This window comes from Zalophus californianus, chromosome 1 (genome assembly GCF_009762305.2).
Source record: "Zalophus californianus isolate mZalCal1 chromosome 1, mZalCal1.pri.v2, whole genome shotgun sequence".
In the NCBI taxonomy this organism is placed as follows: Eukaryota; Metazoa; Chordata; class Mammalia; order Carnivora; family Otariidae; genus Zalophus; species Zalophus californianus.
In genome coordinates this window covers 19,593,296-19,620,920 of record NC_045595.1, presented here as the reverse complement: position 1 = coordinate 19,620,920, position 27,625 = coordinate 19,593,296, and the positions used below count along the sequence as shown (strand labels likewise).

The window sequence follows — 27,625 nt, the reverse complement described above, 5'->3', positions numbered from 1 at the left end:
CACTTGTTGTGATGAGCACTGGGTGTTGTATGTAAGTGACAAATCATTAAATTCTATGCCTGGTACTAATATTATACTGTATGTTACCTAACTGGAATTTAAATAAAAACTTGAAAAAGAAAAAAAATGGACGAAGTACTTGAATAGACATTTGTCCAAAGAAAACATACAAGGGCACTTTTTTTTTTCTCAAAGGTCAGGCTGGCTGAGAAATGAAGGCCATCAGCATCCTCCACACTCTGTTCCCCCCACCCCAATATACACCACCATAGAGAGTACGGAACAGCCTCGTCGCAACAGCAGCAGGGAGGTGAGTGAAGGAGAGGGAGGGGGGTTTGGGCTCCATCCCTGGGGGAGAGACTGCAGGTGACTCCGAGCTGCCTGTTTGTACATGCTGCCACATGCTTAGCCAGCCCCGGGGGCGGGGGGGGTGCTGCTTCTGGATGCTGAGCTGCTGGGCCCGACTCTTCCCAGCCACAGTCCTGGGGAGGAGTGACCTTTCCAACTTTCTTCAAAAAAATTAAATAGTTCTCTGTCTTGAACGGTTTTAAGAAATTATTACATAAAAATAAAAACACCAGAATGCTAGAGTGTACGTAATAATACAATAATCACATAAAAAGCCAATAATCACATAAAAAGATGTTCAACATAATTATTAGGGAAATGCAAATCAAAACCACAATGATATCTCACTCCACACCCATCTGGATAGCTATTATAAAGACATGTTTTTAAAAAACAGAAAGTAACATACTGGCAAGGAGTTAGAGAAACTGGAATCCTTGCACATTGCTGGTGGGAATGTAAAATAATGAAGGCACTATGAAAAACAGTATAGTGGGGGAGCCTGGGTGACTCAGTCAGTTGGGCGTCCAACTCTTCATTTCGGCTCAGGTCATGGTATCAGGGTCCGGGGATCGAACCCTGCATTGGGCTCCGTGCTCACAGAGATGTCTGCTTGAGGTTCTCTCTCTCTCTCTTCCTCTGCCCCTCCTGGCCCCCACCCCCAGCACTCACTCTCTCTCTCTCTGGAATAAAACTTTAAAAAAAAAAAAAAAAGTATAGGGGCAACTGGGTGGCTCAGTCAGTTAAGCATCTGTCTTTGGCTCAGGTCATGATCTCAGGGTCCTGGGATTGAGTCCCTCATCGGGCTCCCTGCTCAGTGGGGAGCCTGCTTCTCCCTCCGCCATTCCCCCTGCTTGTGCTCCCTCTCTCTCTCTTTTTCTCTGTCAAATAAAATCTTAAAAAAAACTATAGTGGTTCCTTAAAAAACTAAACAGAATTACCATATGATAAATAATTCTACTTCTAGCTATATATCCAAAGGATGTGGAAACAGGGAGTCAGATATTCATATGCCAAATGTTCACTGCAGCATTATTCGTAATAGCCAAAAGATAGAAACAACCCAAGTGTCCAAAAACAATGAATAAGCAAAATGTAATATATACATACAATGGAATATTTCTCCAAAGAAGATCTACAGATGGTCAATGAGCACGTGAAAAGATGTTTGACATCACTAATCATTAAGGAAATGCAAATCAAAACCACAATGAGATACCACTTCATATCCACTTAAGATGGCTATTATCAAAAAAGGAAAATAAGAAATGTTCGTGAAGATGTGGAACCCTCACACACTGCCGCTAGTAATGTAAAATGAATGGTACAGCCAGTAGGGAAAATGATTTGGCAATTTCTCAAAAAGCTAAATATAGAATTACTATTCGATCCAGCAATTCCAATCCTAGGTATATACCCAAGAGAAGTGAAAATAAGGACTAAAACTGATACTTGCACACCAGTGTGCATATAGCAGCTTTACTAACAAGAGTCAAAAGGTGGAAACAACCCAGTGTACACCGTAAGAGGAACAGATAAGCAAATGTCATATATACATACAATGGAATATTATTCAGTCATAAAAAGAAATGAAAGTCTGATACATGCTACATCATGGATGAACCTTGAAAACATTATGCTGTAAGTAACATAAGCCAGAAACAAAAGGCCAAATACTGTATGATTACATTTACCTAAGTTTCTAGAATAGTCATATTTATGGAAACAAAAAGTACAATAGAGGTTTCCAGGAGCTGCAGGGAGAGGTATAGAGTTTGTTTGGAATGATCAAAAATTTCTGGAAGTAAATAGTAGTGATGATTATACAACAATTTAAATGTACATTTTTAAATGTACTGTCACTGAGTTGTACAATTAAAATGAGTAAATTATGTATTTTTCCACAATAAAAATGGTTCTTAAATACTGAAGTAAAGAAGTGACCAATTAAAACAGATCACTACTAACACAGAAACCTGCTACAGCATCTGAGAAAGCAAATCAATAAAAACAATGAGTGCTTTGTGGGACAAACACAGTATCATTACTTAATAGTCATATACCACAGTCTCATTAGAACTTAAATATTTCAATATGTTTAAATGTATCAGGGGTGCCTAGGTGGCTCAGTCAGTTAAGTGTCCAAATCTTGGTTTCAGCTGAGAATCGTGAGCTCAGGATCATGAGATCAAGCCCTGGGTCAGGCTCTGTGCTCAGTGAGTAGTCTCTCCCTCTGTCCCACACCTCTGTGTGCTCTCGCTCTCTAAAATAAATAAATTACATAAACCATAAAAGGTATCAAAAGATTTTCTTCTCAAAGGTTCTTTCCCTTTCCCATACCGAAAAGTAAAACAAAACCCCCACCTTCCTAGCTCTCCTCATAACAAAAAGGTTGCAGCAGTACCAGATCATGTCCTATCTACATGTACCCATCCACAAGGGAAAGTGCCCTCTGCACAGACTAAATTTGCATCAGGTTCTATCACTCAGAGCACTGCCTCTGTTCCAAAGACAGGCCTTCATACAGAACCCAGCCTTGACCATGAGTCAGAAAGTTCTTTTAAAAGAACTGAATCTATCAAAAAGGCACTGAATCTCACTCCAAAGGAGAGGAAAGGACACACTTTAGTTCTTCACATGGTTGATTACTCAATTTCCCTTGAATAAATTCAATTCAGGTCTAGCTTGCAAGTGTATGGCTGGAGAGAGAAGCAAAACAGCAATGAGTGGCTAACAAACAGGAGAAAGAAAAGGATACTCAAAGTAGGTACCAAGAAAAGAAATGTACAGAGATAGAAATAACAGAAATAAAAAAAAGAATTTTTCAGGTCATCAATAGTGAGTCAGAGTCCCACATATTCCACCCCAAATTCTCTAACAGCATCACAGCTGGATGAGAAAAAGAGAAAACAAGAGAATCACTAAATAGAATTAGGGATTTCAACAAGGAAGCAAACAAGTATCACTGTATTAACATTATAATCACCTGTTTCTATTAATAATATCCAATAGTCAGAAAGTTCAGTTAAACAATTGATGCCCAAGAAATCGAACTGGCAGTAGGAAACACTTTATTTTTGTAATGCTTAAAGATTTATTCCTCTCAAGCATATATCAATTTTGAATTTTTGAAAAATGCAAATCTGTGAAGGAAATAATGTCCTAAGCTGACAAGGGTGCAGAGAAATGATAACCTTCACTGTCCTGGCAATAGTTAATTTCAAACAACCAATTGTTTAGAAGCAGTAGGTAAACTATAGTATGTCCATATTATGGAACAGCAGTCATCAAAACAATGAACAATCCAGCCCAGTGATGGGTATTAAGGAGGGCACGTATTGCATGGAGCACTGGGTGTTATACGAAAACAATGAATCATGGATCACTACATCAAAAATTAATGATGTACTGTATGGTGACTAACATAACAAAATTAAACTTTAAAAAAGGTTCATAGCATAACAGATTTTAAAAATAAAAGATTACAAGATAATACATACAGTATGGCCTTAAATTTATTTTAAATGCCTACTTAATATTATTTTTTTTAAGTACACTCCATGCCCAGCACGGAGCCCAATGCAGGATGCAAACTCACAACCCTGAGATCAAGACCTGAGCTGGTATCAAGAGTCAGATGCTGTGGGCGATGTCAAAGAAGTTACTGCCTATGTTCTCCTCTAGGATTTTGATGGATTCCTGTCTCACATTGAGGTCTTTCATCCATTTTGAGTTTATCTTTGGGTATGGTGTTAGAGAATGGTCGAGTTTCATTCTTCTGCATGTGGATGTCCAATTTTCCCAGCACCATTTATTGAAGAGACTGTCTTTTTTCCATTGCATGTTTTTTCCTGCTTTGTCAAAGATTATTTGACCATAGAGTTGAGGATCCATATCTGGGTTCTCTATTTTGTTCCACTGGTCTATATGTCTGTTTTTGTGCCAGTACCCTGCTGTCCTCATGAAAAGAAGGGCCATATGCACCCCAATGTTCATAGCAGCTATTTCTGCAATAGCCAAACTGTGGAAAGAGCCGAGATGCCCTTCAACAGATGAATGGATAAAGAAGATGTGATCCATATATACAATGAAATATTACTCGGCCATCAGAAAGGATGAATACTCAACTTTTACATCAACATGGATGGGCCTGGAGGAGATTATGCTAAGTGAAATAAGTCAAGCAGAGAAAGTCAATTATCATATGGTTTCACTTATTTGTGGAATAGTATGGAGGACATTAGGAGAAGGAAGGGAAAAATGAAGGGAGGGATATCGGAGGGACAGATGAACCATGAGAGACTATGGACTCTGAGAAACAAACAGGGTTTTAGAGGGGAGGGGGGTGGGGGGAAGGGTTAGCCTGGTGATGGGTATTAAGGAGGGCATGTATTGCATGGAGCACTGGGTGTTATACGAAAACAATGGATCGTGGATCACTACATCAAAAACTAATGACGTATTTTATGGTGACTAACATAATAAAATTAAAAAAAAAAGAGTCAGATGCTTAATCGACTGAGCCACCCAGACACCCCTAAATGCCTATTTGAATGTGTACAAAGAAAAAAAAACAGAAAGATATACTAATAGGTTGAGAGGAGGCATATATGGGTTACAAAAGTAAGATATCACCCTTATGTTCTTTTTTGTATATTTTTCTATATTTACTGACATTTCTCTAATGAATATATATCTTATGTAATCAAAAGGAAAATGTTACACAGAAAAAGAGAAAGCTTGAATGTATTCCACATACTGAATTCACAATACAGGAAAGAATACATTATACTTTAGAAAAAATTCCAACAACAACAAAAAAAAAGACAAAATCTTTTCTTGGTGCTTTTAAAGGTTTAACCTTGAGTTCTCTGGAAAAGTCATTCATCCAAAACATAGCTTCCCCAAAGGTGTCAAACGAAAGAAGAATTGTTGGGGTAATTTCAAACTACATCCCAATTACCTGCTACAAGATTTCTGAATCATTGTTGTGATAACTGTGAAACTCAAGGTGAAATGGATTCACACTGGAATTCTAAAGCTGCCACCCAAAGTCAGTTATTTGAACTCAGGGTAAACCTTCCTAACAGGCTCAAGAAATAGGCTGGGGGCGGGGAGGGGGGGGGAGATGTGTATTCACGAAAGCACAAATTTCTAACAACTAAATATTATTAGATTTACAGCCTGACGTTTAAAATACTACCAGGATTGGGCACCTGGGTGGCTCAGTTGGTTAAGCAACTGCCTTCGGCTCAGGTTATGATCCTGGAGTCCCTGGACCGAGTCCCGCATCGGGCTCCCTGCTCGGCAGGGAGTCTGCTTCTCTCTCTGACCCTCCCCACTCTCATGTGCTCTCTCTCTCATTCCCTCTCTCTCAAATAAATAAAATCTTTAAAAATAAATAAATAAAGGGGTGCCTGGGTGGCTCAGTCGTTGGGTGTCTGCCTTCGGCTCAGGTCATGATCCCAGGGTCCTGGGATCGAGCCCCACATCGGGTTCCCTCTCAGCGGGAGGCCTGCTTCTCCCCCTCCCGCTCCCCCTGCTTGTGTTCCCTCTCTCACTGTGTCTCTCTCTGTCAAATAAAAAATCTTTATTTAAATAAATTAATCAATTAATTAAATAAAATAAAATACTACCAGGATTAACAAAGCAAAATAAAACTCTTCACTAGACTGGACTCCTAATTAAGCATTTATTGATCACTCACTATGTGCTAGGTCCCGGGGTTACAAACATGAAGATAAAATTCCTTGTCCTGGAGAAACTCAATTCCCTGAGGCAAAGAGATAAAATTAAGCATCTAAAGGGATAAGTGCCATACCAGAGGTTGGTACCAACTGCTGCAGGAGCAAGCAGCAGCACTTATTTATATCCAGCAGAGCTGGGGAAAGCATCAAAGAGATGAAATTCAAGCTTTGTAAGTTGGCATTCCCCCGGCAGGAAAGGTAATCATTGCATTCATCATATTATAAGAACCTAAGTGAAGTGACAAAGGTAGGGAAGTTCTAAGCCTGTCTGGAAAAGGTGAGTTGAGTTGTCCAGCCTTATCTAGAGTAGGAAATGTGAAGACAATGTCAAAAACAAAACTCAAGGAAAGTTTAGTACCACCCTTTCTCCTGTACGTGAAATGTACGTGAAATTTCATACAAAAGATGAAAATGGACTTAACATCTTTCTAATGCTAAAATTTCCTTGTCCCCCACACTTAAACGTTCAGCCACACAGACCTCTTAGCAACATCTTTCTTCCTTGGCTATAAAGACCACCCTAACCCCAAACGCCATCAGGTTCACAAAGGTGGCAACAGCTGTCAATTTCATAAAATGTTCAGTAGTCATCCAGATAATTTGTCTTCAAAACACAACATAGCAAAATCTATTTGTATGTAAACTAGATACTTCCCACTAGATGATAAAATTTTTTCTGATTCTGTTCAACACTTTTATCAGCCACTTGGAAAAAGAAGACAAGTTTATCAATTGTGTAGATAAAGGTTCAAAGAAAAGATAGTACGTGGGATCAAAAACTCAAGTTTCAAAAAGATTTGACAGGTTCTACTGCTGAGCCAAATACATCAAGCCCCCTACCAACTTAGAACCAACAGGGGCAAATCAAATATGCTCCCCCCTGATGAAATGTAGTGGAAATAAATATAAAATCTTTTTTAAATGAAACTAATATTTTAAATTTATGTTTATTATCAATCATAGAAGTTCAGGATTGAAAAGCTCTAGCTTGACTTCAGTTCACGTAAAATAAAACCTAGAGTTTAATTACTATAACTTCAATATGAATAACTAGTGTGAAATGGTAGCCAAGTCGCCAAAGATCAGGCTTTGTGCCACATTAATTTAAAACATCCAATTCAATGCTACAAATATATATAAAACCTTCTACATGCCTGGCACTGAGTTATGTCTGCCAAAAATATAAATATAAATATGGCATAATCCCTACTTTTAAGAGTTTATAGCCTAAAGCAGTGTTTTTTCATCCAATGGGTCACAAAATCCACTGAGTGAGTTTACACCAATATTTCTTAATGAAGTAGAAATGAATAGAAAATATCTGAGTACACTGTACAAAGTACACAGTCCTATATCATCAAACTTTTGTTTAACTTTTTCATATACATGTACATATATCTGTGTATGTGTAGATACACACGCAAAAGAGATAGCAATTTTAAATGTATTTCTTATTGTAGAGCACATTCAAAAGTTGGAAAGACATTAGTCTAGTGGAAGAGGACATAATAAATATACCACTGCAAGGTACAAAGTTTCATGAATTTAAAAGAATAAAATCTGGTTGAAGAAAGAGAGGGTCAAGGGTCTAGAAAAAGATTTACAAAGATATATGAAAGGAGCCTCACTAGGCAGGAAAAAATCTGAGACATGGAGAAGAAAAAGGACCCTATGTAAAAGGAATAACATGAACAAGACATGATGCAGTAAATAACAAGAAGTGTTTAATGGGTGACAAATAGTTCTGGCACATGGCAGCACTGGTATAATTAATTCGAGACTGAAAGACTTTGGGAAGTTCAGTTTGGCTAAAGTGTAAAGTACAAGTAGGTCTGCAAATGAGGCTGAAAAAAGCAAATTTGAGCCATAATATGTAAGTGCTGGGCACATAGTAAACACTTAATGAATGTTAGCTATTCCAACTAGACTTAACTTAGTTTTAGAGTCTTAAACCATGTATCTTTAAGATCCTTTACAGTTCTAAAGTGCTATGAATTACTGAAGGGCTATGATGCAAATTATTTAAATGTAGGCACAGAACATGGACTTATAAGAAATTACAGGGAGTCTATTAAATAAGGAAGAATGTTCAAATCATAACTGTTTAAACAAGGCACTGAAGGCACTGTCACTAGATATATCTGAATAAAGGCCAAATGCACATCTGTCTGAGGTATGATACTAAGTCTATAATATAAAATTCTGCATTCATCATACACTAATTATTCCATCAATTTTGGTTCTCACTCACCAATGAGTAAGAGCTCATGAAGGAGTTTTTAAGAGAGAAGGGGAAACAGATGGAAGCAGGAGGTTGGGATTTTATTCCATTGCAGAAAAGTAGGAAAACAGGAAGCTTTGAAAGACATTTCCCAACATGGTAATTATCTCTACTAGAGTATCCTAATGTGTGATATAGCAAATCAACTGCAAGTACCTGGACCACAGCTAACATCATTTGGCAGTGTGTTTATGAAAAATGTTTTAAGTTCCTAGAGGCTTTATGTGAAAAAAATCTTGCTTTTCCATACAAAATCTGTCAAGAGGGGTTATGCAAGAATCGAGAACATAATCATAAACAGGTTTGTTCATTAGAGTAAAAGCATAACATTGGAATTAAAACCCTAATATGGCATATGCAGTAATGCTTACACATTGGGAATAATTTCAGATCATTCTTTTTTTTAAAAAAAGATTTTATTTATTTATTTGAAAGAGAGAGAATGAGAGCCAGACAGCACGAGAGGGAAGAGGGTCAGAGGGAGAAGCAGACTACCCGCTGAGCAGGGAGCCGAACGTGGGACTCGATCCCGGGACTCCAGGATCATGACCTGGGCCAAAGGCAGTTGCTTAACAAACTGAGCCACCCAGGCGCCCAATTTCAGATCATTCTTATCATCAAGAATAAAAAAACAATTTCAAAAAAAAGATTTAAAATACAAACTACTAAAAAATTAAAATTTAGCACCAATGTAAAAATATGATATAAAGTACTTTCAACCTCAATGACTATTATTTTGAGACTGTTATGCTTTCAAATGTGTCTAAAAATGTTAGACAGAAAAAGGTGTCATGTTTATAATTTAGTTTAATGTTTCTAAAGCACATTCTCTTATAACACTGCATGGTAAAATGAACTGTAACATTTGAATAGACTACTTGTGTAGTTGCATAATGACTTTTCTATTAAAAATGTTGGTAATTTCCTGTTGGTTATTTCCTGTTTGCTTTACAGAATGACAGATCAAAACAAAGACCTCTTGGTTTGAGAAGGCACTCAATAAATATTTGTTAAATTCAACTCTTTCCTCTCAACTAACAGTGTCTAAAGAAAAGGCAATACAACCAAAAGACTCTACAGGGCTGTTTAAAAACCTGCCTTCTGTTGTGCTGAGCACTGGGTGTTATACGCAACTGATGAATCATTGAACACTACATCAAAACCTAATGATGTACTATATGTTGGCTAACTGAACATAAAAAAAAAAAACCCTGCCTTCTGACTCATCATGCCCTGAATGTGTACTCATTACCAATGTACCTCATTACAATTAGAAGCAGAACAATAAATACCATGTAGTCTTATATAAATGTTTAATAGAGAAATAAAATTCCTTAAGTATAACTATCCAATTTAAATTGAAAAGTCTGTAGAGAGGGCGCCTGGGTGGCTCAGATGGTTAAGCGTCTGCCTCTGGCCCAGGTCATGATCCCAGGGGCCTGGGATCAAGCCCCACATCAGGCTCCTGGCTCAGTGGGGAGCCTGCTTCTCCCTCTCCCTCTGCTTCTCTCCCTGCCCATGCTCTCTCTATCTCTGTGTCTCAAATGAATAAATAAAATCTTAAAAAAAAAAAAAAAGTCTGTAGAGAATGTCTTAAAAGACATACACTACTGACAAATTCCTTTCAGAAGCAACATGATATAATAAAAGAAGCTGTGGCTTAGAATCCCAAAATCCTAGGTTCAAATCTCAACTCAGCACTAACTGGCTTAAGTTCCTTCTATCAGTCACCTAACTTCTCTCAACTAAAGTTTCTTTCTCATCAGTTTTAAAATGAGGGGAGAGGTAATATTATTGTGTAAGGTTCAAGTAGAATCATGATTTGGCCGTTCCCTGTAAACACTAAAACCCAATCATTAAACATCAAGCACATCCTCACTTTTCAGGACAAAATAAAGTCTTTGGTATATGACATCTTCTCTACCCTAGTGGATGTCTTTACCTCTGAGAGGTATGGGGCCCTTTTGGAGGCTTCAAAGACTGGGATTCCCTCGTGGAACAAGTAACTAAAAAGCCCACTGCCTTCACACTATTTCAGTGAGTTGTAGCCTATTCACCAACAGGTTTACTGAAATTTTGTGATCACTGGTTCTTTCCAACTGGGTTTCATCAACCTATTCCCTCCCCACCTTCAGCTGCCTCTGCACCACAGAATCTCTACAAGGTAAATTTCTTTTAAGGACTCAGGGCTTTTTTTTTTTTTTTAATGCTTTTTATTTCCTACCTGGGGAAAATCAAGCAAAAGAAATTCTGGTAAAAGTAAGGCAGAAAATATGAATTACTCTTTAAATTAGATAAAAATAAATATAACATAAACCTTTTAATTAAACAAATAAATAAACAAAACATTACAAAACTAAAATATAAGGTATTCTGGTTAGTAATAAGGAAAAATTGTCATGGTTTACTAAGTGTATATTAGAAAATCAGCAACAAATGCCCTGAGTTATTTTAAAAAAAATTTTAGGGGCGCCTGGGTGGCTCAGTTGGTTAAGCGTCTGCCTTCAGCTCAGGTCATGATCCCAGGGTGCTGGGATCAAGTCCCACATCAGGCTCCCTGCTCCGCAGGAAACCTGCTTCTCCCTCTCCCACTCCCCCTGCTTGTGTTCCCTCTTCTCCTGTGTCTCTGTCAAATAAATAAATCTTTAAAAAATAATAATAATAGGGCGCCTGGGTGGCTCAGTTGGTTGAGCAACTGCCTTCGGCTCAGGTCATGATCCTGGAGTCCCGGGATAGAGTCCCACATCGGGCTCCCTGCTTGGCAGGGAGTCTGCTTCTCCCTCTGACCCTCTTCCCTCTCGTGCTCTCTATCTCTCATTCTCTCTCTCTCAAATAAATAAATAAAATCTTTAAAAATAATAATAAATAAAATTTAAATTTAAAAAATTTTTACCTTATGACAGCAGAATAAATAAGATGATGACCTGAGGCAAGCTTCCACTTCTAAAATGCCAAACTAGTATATATGTACTCAAACTTTTGCTGCTATTCTATTTTAGAAATTAATTATAAACATTCTTGTTTTATTTGTTATTGGTGTTTGCTGCTGCTGCTGCTACTGCTTCTGCGGTTAAAGGATGAGAAAAGTATTTTCTTGGTCTTTGGTTTCCATATTTGGTAGTTTGGGCACCATCAATATGGGAAAAGACTGTTTCACAAAAATAGTTGGATTGTTCTCACATAATGCACCTTGGAAAGGTAAAATAAAGAATGGAAAGATGCAGGGCTTTGCAAGCATTCATGGCAACAGAAGGAGAGCAGAGAACCTCAGAGGGAAAGAGACATAAGGAATCAGAACTTGAGCTAACAAGTTCAGCTCAAAAAAAAAAAAAAAGTCCCTTTAATACTAGAGAAGAACAGCAAGAGAGTCAACTATATCACAAAATATTGCCCATTGCGAGGAAGAAAATTAAGGGGAATATTCAATTGTTGAAGGGCAAAAAAGCACTAACAACTTCTAAGATCCAGTTTCTTCATCAGTATGATGACGATTATATTAGAACTGCTCTAGGAATCTACATGGTGCAACCTAAGTGAGAATCCCTAGCAGCACACTGACTGGCCCATGACTAAACCTCAGAAAAGGACAGTTTCCTCCACTTCACCTAAAGTCAACCACAGATTACAATGAAAATGGAAGCTCAAAGCGAAATAAGTCAATCAGAGAAAGACAAGTATCATATGATCTCACTTATATGAGGAATTTGAGAAACAAGACAGGATCATAGGGGAAGGGAGGAAAAAATGAAACAAGACGAAACCAGAGAGGGAGACAAACCATAAGAGACTCTGAATCTCAGGAAACAAAACTGAGGGTTGCTGGAGTGGAGGGGGGTGGAAGGGATGGGGTGGCTGGGTGATGGACATTGGGGAGGGTATATGCTATGGTGAGTGCTGTGAATTGTGTAAGACTGATGACTCACAGACCTGTACCCCTGAAAAAAATAACACATTATATGTTAATTAAAAAATAATAAAAATAGGGCGCCTGGGTGGCTCAGTTAAGCGTCTGCCTTCAGCTCAGATCATGATCTCAGGGTCCTGGGATCGAGTCCCACACTGGGCTCCCTGCTCAGCAGGGAGTCTGTTTCTCCCTCTCCCTCTACCCCTCACCTGGCTCATGCTCTCTTGCTCTCTCGCTTGCTCTCTCTCTCTCTCAAATAAACAAATAAAATCTTTAAAAACTAACAACAAAATAAATAAAAAGGAAAACAAAAGCTCAGATATCACCTAGTTCGAAGTGGATAAATCAAATAATTTGAAAACACTGTACAGAATTCCTATATTTAAAAAAATTAAAAGCTAGTAAGGTATTTCTACAGGATCTCAAACACCTTACCAATGTCAAATACAGATGAACAGCTGAGGTAGGAAAAAAAAAACTCCTTTGCACAGCTGCAACAGAGGACTCCTTCCCTCACTAACATCCAAGCAGTTTCTCCAAATTGGTAGGAAGTAGGTACAAGTTTTCCCTCCCTGCTATAAGGATTATGGATTAGCAAGCAGAGAGAGAAACCTGTGTTCCAAGTTGGTCATAAAAATCAAAGATGAAACTCAAAATATTTTCTCATAGGAATAATGATAATAGATTTTCAAGCTAGCAATTAAATAATGCAGCTGGCATACTATTTTTTATTCACTGTTTTTCTTATTGTAAGTACAACATTTAAGCTACTTATAGGCTGAACTGGATTTTATTAAACAAAAGGCCTAGGGGTGTAGCCCTAACATGTTTATGGAAAGAGATGTACCCTGAGTTCTGAACAATCTTTCAGATCATAACTGAGGAAGGGACAGAAGAGAGCTGTAAGAGAAACAGGAAAAGAGATGCCTTGTTTGGCAGAAAAGGCATCTAAATTACACTAAATCACAGCTGTTAATATCAGAATAACTGTCTCTCTCATTTACCAAGCACTCAGGTCCTGCCCTGTGCCCAATGCAGTGCCCCTCCCGGGAAATAACCATTTTTCTAAAGCTAAACTCACAGTCCTAAGAATGCAAGAACTTCATTCCATCTTCCTGATTAAATCACACACCAAATCCTAGTGCTTTGAGATTCACATATGCCTATCTTGATTACCTTGCATTGCCTCCTTCTAAGAACTAACACATCAGAGGAAGTACCTAATGTTACTATTACTTTAAGTACTGGAGGGAAAAGAAGAAATTAACATTTTTTAAGCACTTGGTAGGCTCTCCTTTGATTTTCACAACCCTGTAGGTAAATATTACCCCCAATTTACACATTAAGAAAATGATGTTAAATAACTTGCCCACAACACCAGAAAAGAGAAGCCAGGACTCAGAATTCAGCTAATTCCCTACTCAAGGGCTCTTCCCCAGAAGGAATTATCACTTAGGTGCCACTGAACAGTTGACCACTTTCACATCAATTATCTGTTATTCTACTTCAGCAGCCCTGAAAGCAAGTTATGGAGAAGATAAACCATCAACTCTTCATATCATGAAATCTATTTAGTATTTAGAGAACGCTCCAAGAAAAAGGGTAAAATGTCCCCAGAGGTGAATCCCAGCTCTTTGCATCATTTCCTAACTCCTTCTCAACAGAGACTCAAGTACTAGGGATCCTTTTTTCACTTCCATCCTAGTATGGAATCGTGCCATTATAGCACAGCTAATAAAAAAAATAATAATAAATAAAAAATAAATAAAATAAAAAAACTCCAGAAAGTTACCTTTCAAAACAGGATTTTCTACCAGCACAGAAGATCTCTCTGCAGGTCCTTAAATTTAAATAAATTCAATTTTCACATGATAACTTGCCTGATGGTATTCCTAAATGTTTGTTACTACTGCCAGTTTAAAAAGTTATTTCGTAGTAAATTGTGAGCTAAATCTTGATTGAACTGCAGTTAAAAAAGGAAAATAAAAGTCTATGTTTAGACAGTTTCCCCATCTATAGTTTTCCATTACAAGCTTGGGAGGGAGAGGAACCCATACACTCAACATTTTAAATCTGTTTTTAACCCAACAAGATGAGAGATGACTTACAATAATGCAATGTAGCTGAACTCTTTTATCACGTTATTGCCACAAAACACTAACATTATAAAAGGAAAACTAACATTCAATCCCTTAAATTATCGAATATTCTTTTTACAGAAGTTTAATGTTACAAGAATTATTTAGCTTCAGGAGCTTAACACTTATAACGGATAAAAAGAGGATTCTAAGAGAAATGATGGTCTCATGAAAACAGGTTTGGTTGGTGTTTTGTTTTGTTTTTTTTTAACAAAACTGTTACCATAATACATACTAAACTTAACACTGAGACATGTTCAAAAACACTTCCCATTGTAAGGTAATTATTTCTAATACTGAAGGCAAAACAGATTAAAACAGATCAAACATTTGCAGTCAAATGTCTGCAAAATTTTGAACTGGAGAAAAATGATGTCAACGTTTTTTTGTCCTTTTATTTGAAAGGTTCCAGACCAAAAATAAATAGTCATCGGGCTCCTCAACTCAGGTGCGGAAACTCATTAAAATTGAGATTTGGGAGCGGAGAAAACAAGACTCTCATGATTTGGCTTCTTGGGTAAAACTGCCCCGTGCCCCACGCCAGAAACCTCGCGCAGCCACAGGGGCCCAGCCCACCCTACCCGCCCCTCCCGCGGGCCGTACCTGCCGAGGCCGCGCCACCAGCGCCCCCTGCTGCCCTCCCCACGCCCCAAGACCCGCTCCCACCCCCACGCCCGCGCCCCGCCCGCGCCGCCCCCGCCCCGCGCTCGCCCCGAGCTCGCCCCGCGCTCGCCCCGCGCCGAGGCCGCGCAGCCTGCGGGCAGGGGCGGAGGCGCGCGGGAACGAATCGAGGCGGGGCCGCCACGGGGCCGAGAGCACGGGCGCGTCCCCGGGACCCCCGCTGCGGCCAGGCCGGAGCCTCACCTACCTACGCCGTATTTCTCCTCCTCCGTGGGGGTCCACATGGCCGGGCCGGGCGCGGCCCCGCGGGCCCGGCGGCCGGGCGACAGCGCGGCGGGGACGGCCGCGGGCCCGGCTGTGGCGCACCGCAAGCCGAAGCGGGGGCGGTCAGGCGGCGCGGGGCAGTGGGCGGCGCATCCCTCACAGGCCGTCCGGGATGCCGCTGCCGCCGCCACGTCCGGACCGCGAAGCTCCGCGGGCGGCCCAGCAGTCCCGGGCGGCGCAGCCAAGGGCTCTCCACCTGTCCGTCGCCGCTGCTCCCGCGCCGCCGCTCAGTCCCTCACAGCTCCGCCGCTCGGCTCCCGGCGCCGCCGCGGTTCGGCTCGCCTCAGCGGGCTCGCAGGACGGCCGCGCATGCGCCACTCCCCGGCGCGCGGGGGCTCGCGCTGCCCGGGCTCGCGCCGCCCGAGCCCGCGCGCGAGCCCACGCGCCGCCGCCGCGCGCCAGCGGAGGGAAATCCGCGAGAGGTGATTGGACGGCCCCGCGGGGGCCAGGCCTGGCTCCTCCGCGGACCCCCGCCCTTGGCGGCCGCAAGCGCTGGAAGAGGCGGGCTGGGCAGGTGGGAAGCCCCAGGCCGCTAGAGGCTTGCGCGTCCGGTGCCTCCTGCCAGGCACACCGAGATTGCCGCGGGGCCCCTGTCGGAGAGCGGAGGGCCGAAAAGAGAGGGAAGGCTACTGTCTTCGGACCCATCCCAGTGTCACCCACAGCGTGGTCTCACGGCCGTTCGCCGGAAAGGTCCCTGGAACCACCTTGCTTATCGCCAGACCCGAAAGGTGGAGTCGCCGCGGAAGAACAAGGTGGAGCATACTCAGGCCCCTCGCTCTTGATCTCTGGGATGCCTTCTAGGCCGAAATCCTGCCGCCTTCTTGGTTCTAGTGTCGCTGAGTTGGCCTATGCGGTAAATGTTTGGGGTCTGAATCCTGCCCTGGGCACCGCCTCTGCTGCCCCTAAGTCTCTGCCTTACAGGCTCAGGCTATTCAGAGTTTCTGGCTCGGTCCCAAAACTTTTCCCCTTTCCTCCCCCACAAAGTCTGTTCCCTCTTACTTCTGCAAATATCACCTTGTGACTCTAGGTCAACCATTCGCCAAAGACCGGGATAATCCTGGCAACTGCAGGACTTCTCCTTTCCACCTACATCTGGACCACATTGTGTTCCCAGCACTAATCCCAGCAGATCCATCCATCTCTGTTACCAGCACTTCCAAGCCAAAACCCTGGTGTCATCATCCCTCAGTATCACTCTTGAACACCCCTGCTCTTAAAGCCCAGATCAGTGCCTAACTTCCAGGAAAGCTTCCCTGATCCTACAGCTAGCAGACTGGATCCTTCCCTCTTTTGACTAGTATTCCAGTTGTGTGTATTTGTGCCTTATTTCTCCCATAAGACTGTCAGCTCCCAAAAGAAAAGCTCCAGGCTAAAGTTATCTTTCTGGTCCCTCAGCACCTTGCCTAACACCTGACACACACCTATAGAGTAGGAAGCAAGACTAATACAAGAATATCTTGGTAATAAACAGATCCTGTTGCTTCTTTTTTCATAATGCCCTTTATGATTATTTCCTCCTCCCAGGCCTAACTAAGCTCACCTGGATTGTTGCCGCAGACTTCCAACTCCTGACCTACAGACTCCCAGCAATGAAGGCCGCCCACTCCTGTCCTGGGAAAATATTCTGTAAATAATCGAGTTTCTCAACAGTTAGATACACTGAGGGGTTGGAGGAGTCCAAGAACATAATAAAAGAGGTATCCTTATTTATGTAGCTAACTGTTCCAGGAGGACCCCTGCCCAGTACCACTGTGGAATGTCATGATAGAATGAAGCCACATTCCCACATAGCTTTCTCCAGGGAGCTATCTAGCAAGTAAGTGGGCCAAGTTAAGTTATACAGACCTTCTAAACAACCTTAAAGCTCTTATTTCATCTCTTAGTTCCTCCCCATTGGCTGATCTACATGATCACTGGCTCAGAGCCTAAGGACTGGTTTTCCCAAAGTTTACTCTCTTGTTCCCAGTCTGAATTCATCTTAGGTGACAGCTTCCCCGGATGAAGACAGTCCCAATCAACAACTACACACCGCAGCTCAGAGACGGGAATGCATTAATCCGAACTGAAAAAGAGAAAAGAAAAGGGGCCAAGGTGAGAAGAAGGACATCTGATAAGTCCCAGACTCTACAGTCTTTCTCTTTGTACTAAATTTAGATTGTTTTCTTGAAGCAAAGAGCATAGAGCACATCATGGAGAACCGGCCTTCAGCAGGGATATCCACCTGCTTTCCTATAGCCACAGCATCTGCTCTGAGTCCTTCCTCATGCTCTCAGACCACTCTCACCCCACACATACACACCCCTCCCAGCATGTGAGCCAACCTTCAGCTTGCCTCTGAAAGTCAGGCCCCTCAGTGCCCTGCCCTCCCCTCTTCTTCATCCACTTCCTTATATTTTCACCACCACCCACCTTCACCATCTGCTCCTTCTCAGGATCCCCAGGAACTCACTACACCATTGTTGCTACCTGCACTCCATTTTCACCCAGTTCTGCTCCACAGGCTCCTTATGTGGTCCCAGGAACATCTGCCCTGTCGGTACCCTCATCCGCCGTCCTCTCTCTCTCTCTGTCTTTGAAAGAGAATCATCCACTCCAGATTATTTCAAAGCAATTTCATTTGACTCTCAGAAGTTCTGGTTTCTGACCCTGTCACCTCCCAGAAACTGTTCTCCCAGAAGTCCCCAGGGCCATCCCAACTCCAGATAGGAGCAGCTGCCCTTCCCTGACTGTGGCTGGGCCTTTGCATACAGTATCCCTGAACCCATGTACTCCCCTCTCGAAACTCATGGACCTTCCTCACCCTCCAAGGGCCGCTCTCCCCAGGAAAGCTTCCCCAACTGCCCTTTGCTGAAGGGGATTTTGCTCTCCCATGAGGACCTTTCCTGTAGCACCGGCTCATCCCACCTTCCTCCAAGAGATCAAATGTGTCTGCCTTGCACGTTGACAAACATCTGTTTCCTTCTTCAGTGGCAAAGATTGCTTTTCGTTTATTTTTACCCCACACAGAGACTAACATAATGCCTACCACCTAACAGGAAGTCAACATATACTCTTGGGTGAATGAACTACCTGTATGTTTCCTGAGACCATAATGCAATACATTATAAAGAGAACTGAGAAATTTACTTCAGCAAGTCACAAGTCTCCAAATTCAGAAACTTGAATGAATAAGAGTAAATTTCCTTGATACAGGCACATTGGCTTTAATTAAAAATTCATTGAGATATCTTACTGAGTAGCTATGTAAAAGATAAACATGGTTTCTTATCTAAGAAACAAGGCTGCAAACAGTTTTCTTTCTTTTTTTTAAATTTTTTATTGTTATGTTAATCACCATACATTACATCATTAGTTTTTGATGTAGTGTTCCATGATTCATTGTTTGTGCATAACACCCAGTGCTCCACGCAGAATGTGCCCTCTTTAATACCCATCACCAGGCTAACCCATCCCCCCACCCCCCTCCCCTCTAGAACCCTCAGTTTGTTTTTCAGAGTCCATCGTCTCTCATGGTTCGTCTCCCCTGCAAACAGTTTGACTTAACATGTCACTATTACTTTTGGACTGAACTCATTACCTCAGATGATAAATTGCAACTTGCTGACTGAGGAAGGAATCAAGTTTTCAGCAGGATGTTCTTTAAGACTGGTGGCTATGAAAAATAACCCATAACCAAACAGATTTTATATATAACATACAAGAAATGCAGACAGCATCGTCTTTTTCACTCAAATGGAAGTTAATCAACAATTTTTTAACATAAGCAAACTCCATCATGATAAATCCCCCCATCACTTTTGGCCAATGAGACCAGCCCTCTCTACAAAGCTCAATGAGCTACACTTCGTATCTTCTCCTGTTTTTTCTGCTGCCTGGAGAATCAGATAGCAGCATTTAAGGAGTCAGCCAGTCTGATGACTCAGCTCATAAAACAATGTGTGGCCACAAAGATGATGTTTATCCAGGAGCATCCTGGAGGCTCTGGCTACTGAAGTCAGTGAGTGGTAGGCAAGTGGCGCACAGTGCTCGGCGCCAGAGCAGCACTCCACCTCCCTCCCCCAGTGGTTGATCTCATCTGATACTCTGTCCAAGCAGAATGGTGGGAAAATTTCAGAGAACTGCAGTGGCTAGAGAGGCAAATCTAAGAGTACAGGTGATGGTGGTGACATTCTGCCTTCTCTTCATCAGGCAGTGCCTGCAGCTAGAGGGCTTATGCCCATATGCAGCCCAGGGGCAGATGGATAGGAGGCTCAGAAACACTTGCTACCCCACTCACCTCTGCCCCGCTGGCATCCTCTAGGAGTGAGTCTGCTCTGGTTAACAAAGCATCTACAAAGCTAGTTTTCTTCATGGCAGAGAGATGCAGAAGCTAGTCTCACTTCACCTGCACCCCTTATGTTCCCCCAAAGCAACACCTTTTTGGAAACCTCCTCTCAGGAGTCAACATTGGAGCAAAGGGCTAACAGAGTAGGCTAACACAGAGCTGGCTGACAAAGTTAGGGTCCTTTCAGGTAAGAGACCTAAGTGACTAAGAAGATATTATTAGTATTTTGCTTTAAATTTTGCTGCATCTGAGTATCTTCGTGGTGGGGAGGGGATAGGGAAGAGTGTGAAAAAGAGACAGATTAAGCAGTGCAATATTTCATTATTTTCCCTAAAATGACAAACTTTAACCATCTGTTCCTATTTTATCAACCCATTCAAAATATTATTAAAATGCAGATTCCTTGCGGTTAACCCAGGTCTTTCAAATGAGAAATGACCAAAACCTCCCTGATGTGCACTTCTGCATGGGCTGTGGCTATCAAGCCCCACCGTAAGAAGCAGCCCTGGATATGTCACAGGCTCCTCAGATTCCCTGCCCACTCAAGACCCTGAGCTACCTGGAGACAAGACCATGCTGTGTTCTTTCTGGTGTTCTTAGTGCCTTGCACACAGGATTTGACACATAGTAGGTGCTCAGTAAATATTGCTTGAATGAATACATTAGCAAATGAGTGCTTTTATTTATTTTTCCAGAAATGCATATCATTTTTACACAACGGGTTTTATTTGTTTGTTGTTTGTTTCTGGCCAGGAAAGAGGGAGGAGAAAGTATGAAAAACAAAAAACAAATTACGCTCCCCTCCCCCCTCCAGGAAGGAAGGGCAAGTAGATAGAAATTTGGCATTACTCAGTTCTCCTCTCCCTTTGGGGGAAATAACTGTGCCCTTGAATTTCTGCACTCAGTCACCAAGGAGGAATTGAAATTAAAAACCTTGGAGAGTAATTAGCAAGAAAACGTTCTAATGTCAAGAAGTGAATTTTATGGGACCATATTTGTAATATTAATTGGGCCTCTGGGTAGCCAAATGGTGAAATTATTGCTCCAATACAAATAGGCCCAAAACAGAAAAACAGCCCAAAATAGCACGGATATTGCAAATCAGGACAGAGGTAATTTCTCTACACATAAAAAGCAACCAATTGCAATGCCTTCACTAATTCACTTGAGTTAAGTGCAAACCAAAACCTGTTTGTTTGGTGTAGCACCACCTACCTTATCTCTGAATTGCTATGGGGCTGGGGCTAGAAAGGGAACCTTCATTCCCACCAGCTCCTCACACTTTTCACCCTGAAGTGTGGGAAATTTTGACCTTTCATTCAGCAAATATTTATTGAGGACCTGTTATGGACCAGGTCCAGAGTAGATGTTCACAGTTTTTCCCATCATGGAGCTTACCACCTAGTTGGGGGAAGAGGAACTGAACCAATTATCACACAAGCACATCTCTAATTGGAGACATAAGTACTAGAACAAAAGAGTACAGTATACAAAGGGAGCATCCGCCAAGGGGCCTGACCTAGTTTGGTAAATCAGGGAGGACTTCCTGGAGGAAATGGTGTTTATACTGGAACCTGACAATGCAGACAAATCAGCCAAGTAAAGAAGGAAAGTGCTCTAGGCAAAGGGAGCAGCATTTGGGGAGGTAGATCGGGTGAGGAAGGAGCTTGATGTTTCTGAGGAATGGAAAGGCCAGTGTGACCAGGATGTGATAAGTGAGCAAGCAAGTGGAGATTGGGGAAAGACGTGGCTGGTGTGGAAAGCAGGCCAGGTCCTGGGGCCCTGCTGGGTCCCGTGATCTTGGGACACCAACCGTTGCCAGGCCTTGGGTCAGAAGCAGAGATGAGAGATGTGAGTAAGACCAGGCCCTAAGACCAGGATCCTCAAGGAGATCCTGGGCTTAATGGGAGAACAACAGAAGCAAAGGCCCATCCCCTTGTGTGCTGGGCTCAAAGGCACCAGCGCACACCCCCCAATCCTTGGAGCACCCAACAAAGGTGGCACAGAACCACTTCTCACCCAGGACCATGCCAGAATTCCCTCCCCTGTTCAAGCCAATCCTTCCTTGATTCTCCTGATGGCACACCTGAGCATAGGCTCAGCCCTCATCTCTGAGGCTCAGAGGGGAAGAGAAGCCAACTCTCCAAAGTCTAGAAGGGTCTCTGCCCCCTTCCTCAGCTGCAATATCAACACCTTGCTTGTCACGTCCAGCCCTGTCCATGCTACGGTTTCTAGAGAAAGAACATCACCAAGCATGCCAAGAAACAACTGGCCCTGAATCCAATCAGGGCTGATCTCTTCCATCAGGAACATTTGTATAGTAGAGGATGCAAGAAAAAGAAATCCTCAAAGAACTCTCTTCTGAGAACACACCCTGGCTGTGTACTCAGAACCTGCAGGACCCCCATCCAGGCACAGCTGGAACAGGACTCCCATTGACACTGAAGAAGAGCAACTCTAAGCAATGGAGACTATTTTCTCCTCCAGTTAGCACTGAGGTTGATGGAGCTGAGTCTATCATATGCGGTCATGAATTACGGAAAGATCGGGGTAAGGATCACAGTCCAGAAACCTGTCATGCCAGGATCCATGGCAATTTTCCATGAGAACCCGTCACTATGTGGCCCAGCTGAAACCACAACCGACACTCAGCCTGCCCCAATCCCAGCCGGTCACTCGTGGGCCATTTCAAGTTTAAGTGACCTAGTAGCAGCAAATAGAGCTTGAAGGCTCTGGGTTCACATCCAGCTCCAGACACTTCCCAACCGGGTGATCCCAGGCAAGTAGCTTAACCTCTCTGAGCCCTCTGTCAAGTGGGAACAATAGCTTCCGTGTCAGGAACGTTTAGGAAGAGAATGCCTGTGAAGCTCTCAACACAGAGCCTCGCACAGGGTAAGTGTTCGCTCAACATTGGGACCCCACTCCCCACCCCACCAGCTCCAATCGCTCCCCGGAACTGCTGGGTCTCCTTGTCTTTGTGGAATCTGCTTCTCCTTGGAGCCAGCCTATGATTCAGTCACCCCCATCCAGCTGGGCTGGCCTCCCGCGTCCGCCTCTCACCAGCCAGCGCTTAGCTCAGCACCAGCCCCTTCTCTCTATCTAACACCAAAAGGTATTGATTTCCCTGATCTATTTCCAGGATGCAACACTCTTGAAAGCCACCTATTCCCCTCTCTTTTCCTCCATGACCATCACATTCCCGGCTCATAGCCACTTTCCCTAGAGTCCAGGGTCCTCAGCTGCCGAGGCTTAGATCCGTTTCGTTTTGCACTGGTTTAAAGGTCAAACATGAATTTTTCCCCATTATTGTACTGTGTCTTGTCACACAGACTCTCTCTGTTTCATGCATTAGTCACAGTCTTGCTATCAAATTAAATATTCCTCGGTGGTTATTTTTAGAGAAATCTTTTTCTAACTCTACATGGTGCAATGATGTGTGTGCACCCACAGCTCTGGGATCCAGGCATTACCAGGTGGGCTCCGAATTGTGTGAGGGCTCAGATTCCTCTAGAAAGCAGCAGCCAGTGGAGTAGTGGAGTTTGTGACCTGGTTCTGTCCATGGAACCCCCTACCCGGCCAAAAATAATTAATCCCCCAGGCCTTGGATGATCCAATCATTCATCAGTCAGTCTAAGAAAGGCCCAAAGTAGACTCAGCACAATTGTGAGTTAAGCGAAGCAAGTCTGTAGCACCCCAACTGCTCGTTTGGTTCTCTTCTCATTCCTAGTACAAGAGCACCAGGAGTAATCGTGTCTCCACACCCAACACCCCCATGGAAGGAAAGGGCTTGTTACCCTCTTGATCGAAGCCTGAGTGAATGGTGGTGGCTACACGGCTGCCTACGCCCGTGGGATCTCCACCTACTGAGGCCAGCATCAGTGGAGAAATGAAGCCCCCCAAACAGAAATGCAGACCTCCCTGGAGTGGGTTCACATGAGGAAAGACGGACTTGCTAAGAGCCAGTTCTCTTCACCCACTTGAAGGCACTGTGAGGATCAGAAGCCATACAGGCCTTAGACTTAAGGAACTCACAGTGGAGTAGAAGCAACGAAACCCACAGAAAGTGACTAAATAATAAGACAGGATTTAGCACTTCTCCCTGGGGCACGGACTGTGGGGAAGGGGTGGACTTCTCACTCCTAATGCTCGTTTCCACGTGCTGGTCTCCACTGGCTGTGATACCTGGGTCTCACTCACCCAGAGCAGTGACACTGGGGAGGGGGAGGGGAAGGGAGGAGGTCAGCTTCATCTTGGGTTCAGTTCACAAGTCCAACCGGCCTCACACTAAGCTGCTTTCTCCCCCCAGCCTTCATCAGTGAAGAAGGTGATGCTTTAGCCTCCATCTGCATTTTATTTCTCAACTTATTCAGAAGTGGGATGGGAGAAGGGGACAATTTATTGAGGGCCCTCTCAGGGAGCCCCCGTAGACTATGAATGCTTGGATGTTCAGAGGCAGGGAGGCCAAGTGGACAGGAAAAATCCAGGACGGCTTGGCTGAGGAGGCAAGGTCTCTGAGGACTAAGTCTGGCTGAACATGGCTCAGGAGTAAAGGGGGCACTCTGGCTGGAGTTCTCATGAACGAAGGCACAGAGAGACGAAGTAGCAAAGACATGGGGAAAGCAATGATGAGGCCAGTGTGACCAGAGCCTGAGATTTCTCTGGGAGAGGTGGCAGGTGGGTGGAGGCAGATGACAGAATTCCTAGCAGTCAGTAGAGACTAGATTGGTCAGTCGGTCAAGGCATGTTACCTAAGGGCTCTGCCAGGTCCAGGGAAAGTAACTAGGGGCAGAGTTGAGGATGGCTTAGAGGAGAAAGTACAGAGCAGGCTGAAAGGCTACTGTGACTGTCCCATGGGTCCCTGATGTTGGGATCTGGGCCTAATCTGGGGAAGTGGCACTGAAAACCAGGCAGCAGAGACCTCAAGAGGCCTTCAGGAGGAAGAATGTGACCATGAAAACTGGCTAGCTGGTGAGGGGGAGGCAGTACAGGAAGACACAAAGGTTTGACCGTGGATCACTGCCATGGGTGAGGAAAGCCCTGACGGGGCCTGTCAAGCCCCTGGGAGAGCCACACTGGGAAAGGTACAGTGTGGGTCACTTGATAGGATCTGCTCCCCCAGCGAAGAGAAATAGAACAAGTAAATGAACAAATGGGAAAATGAGCATCTTCCCTAACCATCAAAGAAAGACAGAATGAAACCACAAGACCTCTTCATTGGTCCATCGAATAAAAAGAAAAAAAAAAAAAATGACAGTGTGCAGGCAGTTAGGTATATGAGAGTAAGCTGCCTCATGTGGTGCCTCCCAGTGGGGTGGGTCTAGTTGACCCCCCTCAGCAGCAATAAGGCAAGTGGATATCACAAACCCACAAAATAAAGAGCCAAAATACGGAAAAAGCCCAGATGTCCATCGACAGATGAATGAATAAAGATGTGGTGTGTACACACACACACACACACACACACACACACAATGGAATATTACTCAGCCATCAGAAAATGAAATCTTACCATTTGCAATGACGTGGATGGAACTACAGGGTATTATGCTAAGCGAAATAAGTCAATCAGAGAAAGACAAATACCATATGATTTCATACGTGGAATTTAAGAAAGAAAACAGGGGATCATAGGGGAAGGGAGGGAAAAATAAAACAAGACAAAATCAGAGAGGGAGACAAATCATAAGAGAATCTTAACTACAGGAAACAAACTGAGGGTTGCTGGAGGGGAGGTGGGTGGGAGGATGGGGTGGCTGGGTGATGGGCATTAAGGGGGGCATGTGATGTAATGAACACTGCATGTTATATGCAACTGATGAATCACTGAACTCTACCTCTGAAACTAATAATATACTGGTGTTAAATAATTAAATCTAAATAAAAATGAATAAATAGGGGCGCCTGGGTGGCTCTGTCGGTTAAGGATCTGCCTTCAGCTCAGGTCATGATCCCAGGGTCCTGGGATCGAGTCTCATGTCAGACTCCCTACTCAGCGGGGAGCCTGCTTCTCCCTCTGCCTCTGCATGCTTCTCCCCCTGCTTGTGCTCGCTCGCTCTCTCTCTGTCAAATAAATAAATAAAATATTTTTTAAAAAATAATTTAAATAAATAAATAAAACCAAAACAAAGAAAATGGATCGAGGGAAAGCTCCATCCACATAGATATTCACTGCATATATTGTATATATATAGTCTGTATATATTATATATATATATATAGGAAGCAACCCAAATGACCACTAACTAGTAGGGGATGAATTCACTGAACATGGGGCATTACTCCCTGCAATTTTATGCAGCCAATAACAACAATGAAAGTCATTTATCCACATGGAGAATGCCTATTATATAACATTCAGTGAAAAATAATCATGCCCAAAACTCTGTTCACAGCATAGTTAGAATTATGCAAGAACAATTGCATGTGGAAACAAACCAAAGTAAAATATACCGAAAAGTAAACCTTTCCCTCTTTTCTGCAATTCCTCAGAGTATGTGTTGCTTTTAGGACAAACTTACCTGTACAGAGCTGGCAGCTTTCTCAGGAGACAACACACACAGGCAGGACATGGAAATGGACCACAGGGCACTCTGGTACCCTGCGCCCTAGGGTCCACCTCCCACCCTCCTTGGAGCTCATTTCCTCTTGGTGATGAGCATGGAGGAGTTCTTTTTTTTTTAAGATTTTATTTATTTATTTGAGAGAGAGAGAGAGAGAGAATGGGAGACAGAGAGCATGAGAGGGAGGAGGGTCAGAGGGAGAAGCAGACCCCCCGCTGAGCAGGGAGCCTGATGTGGGACTCGATCCCAGGACTCCAGGATCACGACCTGAACCGAAGGCAGTCGCTTAACCAACTGAGCCACCCAGACGCCCGAGCACGGAGGAGTTCTTGAAGCTGGACTTCCATTATAGAGAGCCAGGGACAGCACTGGGCATGGATTCCAAAGTTTGTTTCAACCTCTCCTCCCTCCCCAGGGTGTCTTGTCTACACATCCACACTGGCTGGCGCAGCCCCTGACTTCCAGAGCACAGGGCCCATTTTTCTTTTTCCCCACAGCCAGTGAGGGCTTTGGTCTCTTAGCAGACACCTAGAGCTCTGCAAGGCTTCCTACTGGATGCTTGGAGAAAGGCTGCCACTCCCCTTCACTAAGCTCAACGTCTCCACTGCCCTACCTATAGCTCCCACCTCTCCAGCTGGGCTTCAAGCTCTATCACTCCACTGAAATGCCTGTGTTAAGGCTACCAAGGATGTCCGTGATGGACAATCTGTTGGTTGTCTCTCTGTCCTTATCCCGCTTTCCTGCTTAGCAGCATCCAATACAGTAACCATCCCTTTCTTGGAACACTGGCTTCAAAAGACTTCCAAAAAACTATACGCTTGGTTTTCCTCCTACCTTACAGTTCCCTCTCAGTCTATGTTCCTGGCTCCTTCAAGTCTCCGGGGCCTCTGCCCCAGGATTAAGTCTCCTTTTCCATCCCCCTCCACATTCTCTCTTTTCTTGTCTGGTTTTGTGGCTTTGGATTCCATCTAAGTCACGTTGTCTCCCAATACCTTGCCCCAACCTCCATCACTCAGGCTGCTCTCCTGACACCTGGCATGTCTTAATAGTACCTTGAAATGAAGGTGGCCAAAGCTGCATACCCCAAAGTCTCCTCATCTCAAGAGACAACACCTCCATCACCCCAACAGCTCCTGGCAACACTAGCAATCATCCTTGGCACCCTTCTCCTCCCTCCCCTAGCCCCATACATTCTATAGTGAGTTCTATGACTCCAACTCCAAATATATTCCAGATCTCCTACCATCCCAGGCCAAACCACTCCCTTTCTCACTCAAAACTCTGCAGCCTTTTGTTGGTCTCCCTGCTTCCACTTTTGCCCCTACAATTCTTCCCAGGCAGCCAGAGGAATTTTTTTTTTTAAGTGTAAATCACAGCA

At 43.4% G+C, this 27,625-nt stretch overlaps 1 protein-coding gene across 6 annotated transcripts in view; it reads right to left on the bottom strand.

Annotated features, from left to right (window-relative positions):
- The window catches only part of DOCK3 (dedicator of cytokinesis 3), a 509,358-nt gene extending 493,713 nt beyond the window's left edge, over positions 1–15,645 (bottom strand). For 4 of the 6 annotated variants that reach the window (XM_027585588.2, XM_027585589.2, XM_027585592.2 and 1 more), the window contains exon 1: positions 15,287–15,339. In XM_027585588.2, the coding sequence (XP_027441389.1) occupies positions 15,287–15,323 (37 nt within the window). In that variant the 5' untranslated portion in view covers positions 15,324–15,339. Of the gene's footprint in view, positions 1–15,286 lie in introns of all 6 variants that reach the window. The other 2 variants (XM_027585590.2, XM_027585591.2) reach the window with 1 other exon arrangement.
- Positions 15,646–27,625: the final 11,980 nt, after the last annotated feature.